We start from the raw sequence: 5,757 nt of genomic DNA, 5'->3' as shown, positions 1-5,757 counted from the left end.
AATGTTATGGGGTTGTTGTTTTTTGGTGCAGCCTGGATAATGCCCTGTGCCTGTTCCAAGCCTGTGATCCTGTGGTAAGGAACCCGTTCCTTTGTTAAGGTAAGGGAATGGCTTTGGCTGGTTAGGTACCACAATTTACACATCCAATGAAGTTGCTCTGGTCTGTAGAACAAATGGGTGGCCTTTCACCTCACACCCCTCGCCCAGCTGCCACATAGGATAAAAACCGAGAGCCAGTATGAGGAAGTGGTGAGAGTGTCAGACTACAACCTGGGATGCGAGAGACCTGGACGACTTTGGGCTGCCTCTCAGCATAACCTACTTTGCAGAGTTGTGGGGATTCCATGAGGAGGGGGAGACCTAGTGCTACTTTTATAGAAACAGAGGTACCAGAACTCATCCCAAATGCCTTCCTTGTTCTCTTAAAAGGCAAGGGTGCCCACCTGAGAGGTGCTGGAACTGAGTTCTGGTGGGTTCCAGTTGAAAACAAAACAAAACAAAAAGCCCTGGAGAGACCCACATACTCTGCCTTGATCTCCTCAGAGAAAAATATGGGATATAAATACAATCAATCAATCAATCAATCAACAAACACACACACACACACACAGACACACACACACACAGAGAGAGAGAGAGAGAGAGAGAGAGAGAGAGAGAGAGAGAGAAAGAGGATTGGACAGATTTCCTGAGGCATAAGGCTCTCAATGGCTGTGTTGTCCCTCTACTGTCGGGAGACAGCGTGCCTCTGAAAACCCGTTGCTGGGAATGACAGGTGAGAAGAGTTGCTATTGCATTCAGATCCTGCGGGGGGGGGGGGGCATTTCCAGTTGGCCAACTGGGTGAGAACAGGATGCTGGACTAGGATGCTGATCCAGGCTCTTCTTGTATTCATTACAAATATTAGCTTACATTGTGTTAGGGAGGTTACATAGATAACAGCTCCACCTCATTGTTCTATGACAAAGTGAGACCCCAAATATGTTTGCACATAGAGGTGTCTGCATAATCCGAAATGAATTGGGTCACCCTGAAGAGCAGAGAGTAGAGGTTTGTGGGCTTCTTTGCCTGCCCAGAGCAGGGAGGCAGGATTCGCCTATGTAAGAGGACGAACCTTTTTCCAATCTTGTATTCCAGCATGCGTTTGTGATTTTTATTATCATGTCCTTACGTTGGTTTTTAAATTGCTTTGAGGCTTTTGTAGCGCAACATGGGAATATAATAACCCAAACCGAATCCTAATCTGGCGCAGCTCTCTAGGGATGGGCAAATCTGAGAAAAGGGCAACATCTGGAAAGATGTACAATTGCAAACACATTGACGCAGCTTCAACTCCAGAGCCACGTCTTTTCAGCTCTGGCCTCTCTCCCGCTGAGACGTGGCCCTTGACAGATAACCTTGATGCACTTAAAAAATAAATAAATCTTGCCCACCCTCCAGCTGCGCTGACTGACAATGACTCTTTCGGTTTTCAGGCAAGGGATATTCCCAGCCTGCCCTCCCTGGAGTTGCCACTGGGGATTGAACCCATGACCTTTTGCATGCAAAGTCAGATGCTCTCCCACTCAGCTAGCCCCCCACACCGCCATCAAAAATAGGCTCTACTTCAGGAAGATTCCATTACAATATATATATTGTATATTTTATTATCATTGAACCAGCTCACTGAATCTACAGCTCAACTTCACAATTCAGAGAAAGAGAGAAAGAGAGATTAATTTTTTTTCCTCTAGAGAATGGTTTGTTCTGGTTTGCTAACGACTGCAGAGACTATGAAAGGATGCTAGGAAGACTGGACATGTTTTTCCCTGATAACGCCGTCTTTCTACACTTGCTGCTGCTTGGAATTGGAAGGGAACCCCAAAAGCATCTCAACACTGCAGTCCTTTGGAGACCTTCCTTTGGAGACTGATGCACCACTAAACCGCCGTTTGCTGGCACGGAGTCATAGATCTGTAGAACTGGAAGGGACCACGAGGGTCATCTAGTCCAACCCCCTGCAATGCAGGAATCTTTTGCCTAATGTGGGGCTCGAACCCACAACCCTGAGAATAAGTCTCTTGCTCTATTGACTGAGCTTCTCCAGCTGTCCATCATCTTTGGAGAGCCCCACAGAACCAGTATTTGCTGTTGCTCAGTCGTCTTCGGAGAGCCCAGGCAGCATCCTGCCGGCGACTGTGTTTCAGGTGTGAACTAATAGGAGGAAGATATTTTGGCTCTGCCTGCTGCCAGTGGGAGCTTTCAGCTACTGGTAGGGATGTAAAAAAACAATAACCAACAGCTGGATATAGGTTAGGGATTTCTTCTGCAATACCAGGGTCCAACAGTATAACCTTTGGGCTGGCTAAATTAGAAGCCTAGCCTTCCCTCCTTCCTTGATCAATGTAGTAGGACCTATTGCCTAGATCTAGACTAGAGTTCACTCTGGAAGCTCTTGCTCCAAAGACCTCCAAGAGTTCTTGATTGTCACGTCCAATTGCCAGCTGCCTGGGACTGTGGAGCTGAAGGGAGGCATACTGTGGTCTCTGCCACCAGCATGGGGAGTGAGGGGCATGCACCTCCCAGGAAGAACCTCATGGTCAGGGGGAGGGCATCTTGGCCCCATCTCTCAGCTAGTAAGGAGCAGCTTGCTTTCCTCATCCCTCCCCATCCCCTTTTCCTTTCGTGTTGTGTCCGTTCGGCTGCAAGACCACAGGCAGGGACTCTCTCAGCTTTTAATATATGACGGTGCTGAGAAAACATTAGGTGCTTTATAAGTGTTAAATAAAGATTGTAATATCTGGATCCACAATCACAACTCAGCAACAGGCAGGTGTTATTTTGCTTCAAAAGCCTCCCAAATCCAAATTTGCCAAGTAAGTTACGGACTGTGGATCTCCATAGTTTAAACGTGTCACTGGAAGAACTGGGTGGATCCAATGTCAGATGTCCCTAAAAAGAATTGTCCTTCATTCCTCTCTCTTTCTCTTTCCCTCCCTCTCTGCCCCACCTGCAACACGGCCACACAGAGATCCAACGCACTGCTTCTTCTGAATCCAGTTTTTCACATATGGCCAACAAACCACAGAATTCAGGTCTGGAGGCTCAATACAAAGAATTGGGAGGGTGTCTATAGCATCTGAATTTGAATGGTGGGCCTTAAATAATATGTGGGTGGCACCTCTGCAGAACCAGGAGGTTTTCTTCCAAAGGTGTTGTGGCTTCTCTGATTTGTTCATGCTACACTAATTGGAGAATGATGTCCAATGGGCGATGCTCCTCCTTACCCAGTGCATTTTCTGCCCTTCTAGCACAGGCCATGTCAGGATTCTAGTCCTTTGTGAGTTTTACATCTTTACATCAGACATCTGATGGAAGGAGATTTGGACACTCAGACTGATTTTTGGCGCTTTCATGGGCTTGCCAAGGGGGATCTGATTCACAACCCACCTGTTTTGTCCCCCTCTTTCTTTCTCTCTCTCTTGGTTTGAGGCAAAGGTCTGATCGGGTGGTGTCCCTGAACTTGCTGTATTTATTTTTCCCCACCTCATATATGCAAGGGAAACTGATCCGGTTGTGCTATCTGGTTCTACAGAAAGGGCGCTAAGTTACGTGACCCTCGCCTGGCTGACCTTTGCTCTCTTGCAGAAAGCAAAATACCCCTTTGTGCTAAGATACGTCAGAGGTCATCCTTGCTCTCTCTGCAAGCTTCCATACAGCCTGGGGCACATAGATGTACGTTTATATGAAAGTGCTGCCTTAGACCAAGTCAGGCTGATGGTCCGCCCAACTTGGCAAACCAGCCCACGGCATTTGAGCCCCATCAGGTGTCCCTCTTGTTTTATCGACTGCTTGTCCATCAAGCCCAGAAGCATCAAAGTTGAACCACAGCTGCTCTCCAGGGTCTCACGCAGAGATGGGGCTTTGCTATCACCTGCCATGGAACCAGATGGACATGTCAGGCAGGGGTTGATTCTGGGGCCTTCCCTAGGTCATTGCATCCTCCAGGAAGTGCTCTGTGTGTGTGTCTTCATTGGTGGCAAATGCTGTTTGTACCCACAAACTTCTAAACACCAATCCTGTGCGCTGGGTTCTAGCGTTGAGTTGAGGTTCTTTCCTGGGACACAGAAGTAGTCCTGAAGTAGTCAATCCAGTAGTCATCTTTGTAACTTTTTGGAAGTGATCAGCTCCTTCCTTCCTTCCTTCCTTCCTTCCTTCCTTCCTTCCTTCCTTCCTTCCTTCCTTCCCTCCATCCATTTCCTGGGTTTTACACAACCCTCCAAACTCCCAAGTAAGATTTCTTTCGGAATTTCTCCCTCTGGAAATTAACAGAGTTGTGCTCCCATGCCAGCCACCCCTCTCCTTTCTGCCTCCTAAAATAAATTAAACATTAACCTCTCCAGGCTGCTGGAGTCGAAATAAATAAACACTACAAATAAATTAGGGGGTGGACAACAACAACAACCCTCAAACTCGCCTCGAGGAAGAATCTTCTGTGAGCTGTTTGTTCGAGGCTGGGTGCGATCAAATAGCGAGGACTCCTGTGTTCTAGAGCCCAAAGTTCAGTGGTGGGTTTTGGTGTTTGTTCATATGCTCTGTGCGTGATCCTGAACCCTGGAGGCGTTACTCCCCGGGAGACCCTCCCTACCCTTTTGTCAGTAGAAACTAGTTTTTTTTAAAAAAACTACAACAACAAAGCAAAACGGAGTCCACCATCAGGCCTCTGTCCAGGCCAGACGATTGGGGTCCTTGCCCACAAAACCTCGATCCTTTTGCAACCCCGGACTTCCAGTGAGTGTCTGGCCTCCTCCGCCACGATGCTGCGCGTTCTAACAGGTGACTCGGCAGTTCTCTCCCCCACCGACAAGATTTCCTGACTCCCCGGTTAATGGCTGGGCCAGCTCCCAGCTCCTCGCTGGCTGGACGCACCCAGCAACTCCAGAGTCACGAGGAAGGAAGAAGGAGCGGAGGCTGGCGCTGGTTGAGGAATTAAAACTGGGCATGCCTTGGAGGGGTGGGTGGGTGGGGAGGGCAGCTGGGCAGGGCCAGCTCACTCCGGCAACTGGGCAGCTGGCCCTCAAAACCCAGCACTCTCAGAACTGCTCCGGCTGTTGTAGCTTGGGCTGCGGCTCTGGGTGCGAGTCCGGCTGCGGCTGCTGCTGTAGCTGTCGTAGCTGCGGCTGCGGCTGCGGCTGTAGGAGTAGCTCGTCAGGGAGCTGGAAGAGGACGGGCTGGGCCGGTAGTAGGGGATCGGGCGCTTGCGGGCACTGGAAGAGAAGAAGGACATTTTTAGTGCCTTTAGGCAGAAGCAGAGCGGTCTGAACTGGATTTGATTAGGAAGCGGGCAGTGGCTACGGCACTGAGGGCCAAGAAACACCTGTTTTCTTTTTTCTTTCAAATACAGAGCTGAGTGAAAACCAAGTTTGCAAGGAAGGATGAAGATGGAATCTTAGAACATCAAACACTGCTGGGATAGCTCAGTTGGTAGAGCGTGAGACTTTTAATCTCGGGGTCGTGGGTTCGAACCCCGCGTTGGGTGATAGATTCCTGCAATGCTGGGGGTTGGACTAGATGACCCTTGGGGTTCCTTCCAATGCTACAATTATATGATTCTAGATTAAAGTTGGAAGGGGTCCTCATCTGGTCCAACCCAACCTAAATTCTACACAAAGGACAGGAGGGATGTATGCTCAATATCAGGAGCGGGGAAACATGTGGCTCTCCAGATGTGGCTGGACTCCAGCTCGGATCAGCCCTAGCCAGCACAGTCAATGGTCA

At 49.0% G+C, this 5,757-nt stretch overlaps 1 protein-coding gene across 1 annotated transcript in view; it reads right to left on the bottom strand.

Annotated features, from left to right (window-relative positions):
• Positions 1–1,605: 1,605 nt before the first annotated feature.
• Positions 1,606–5,757, bottom strand: part of SRRM3 (serine/arginine repetitive matrix 3) — a 103,664-nt gene continuing 99,512 nt past the window's right edge. Inside the window, exon 18 of the mRNA XM_083715363.1 lies at positions 1,606–5,427. Within this exon, the coding sequence (XP_083571489.1) occupies positions 5,057–5,427 (371 nt within the window). The 3' untranslated portion in view covers positions 1,606–5,056. The remainder of the gene's footprint in view (positions 5,428–5,757) is intronic.

The sequence above is a fragment of the Podarcis gaigeae genome, assembly GCF_964106915.1.
Source record: "Podarcis gaigeae genome assembly, chromosome: 15".
NCBI lineage: Eukaryota > Metazoa > Chordata > Lepidosauria > Squamata > Lacertidae > Podarcis > Podarcis gaigeae.
The sequence above is the reverse complement of the archived record's forward strand: the minus strand, read 5'-3'. Positions and strand labels throughout refer to the sequence as shown.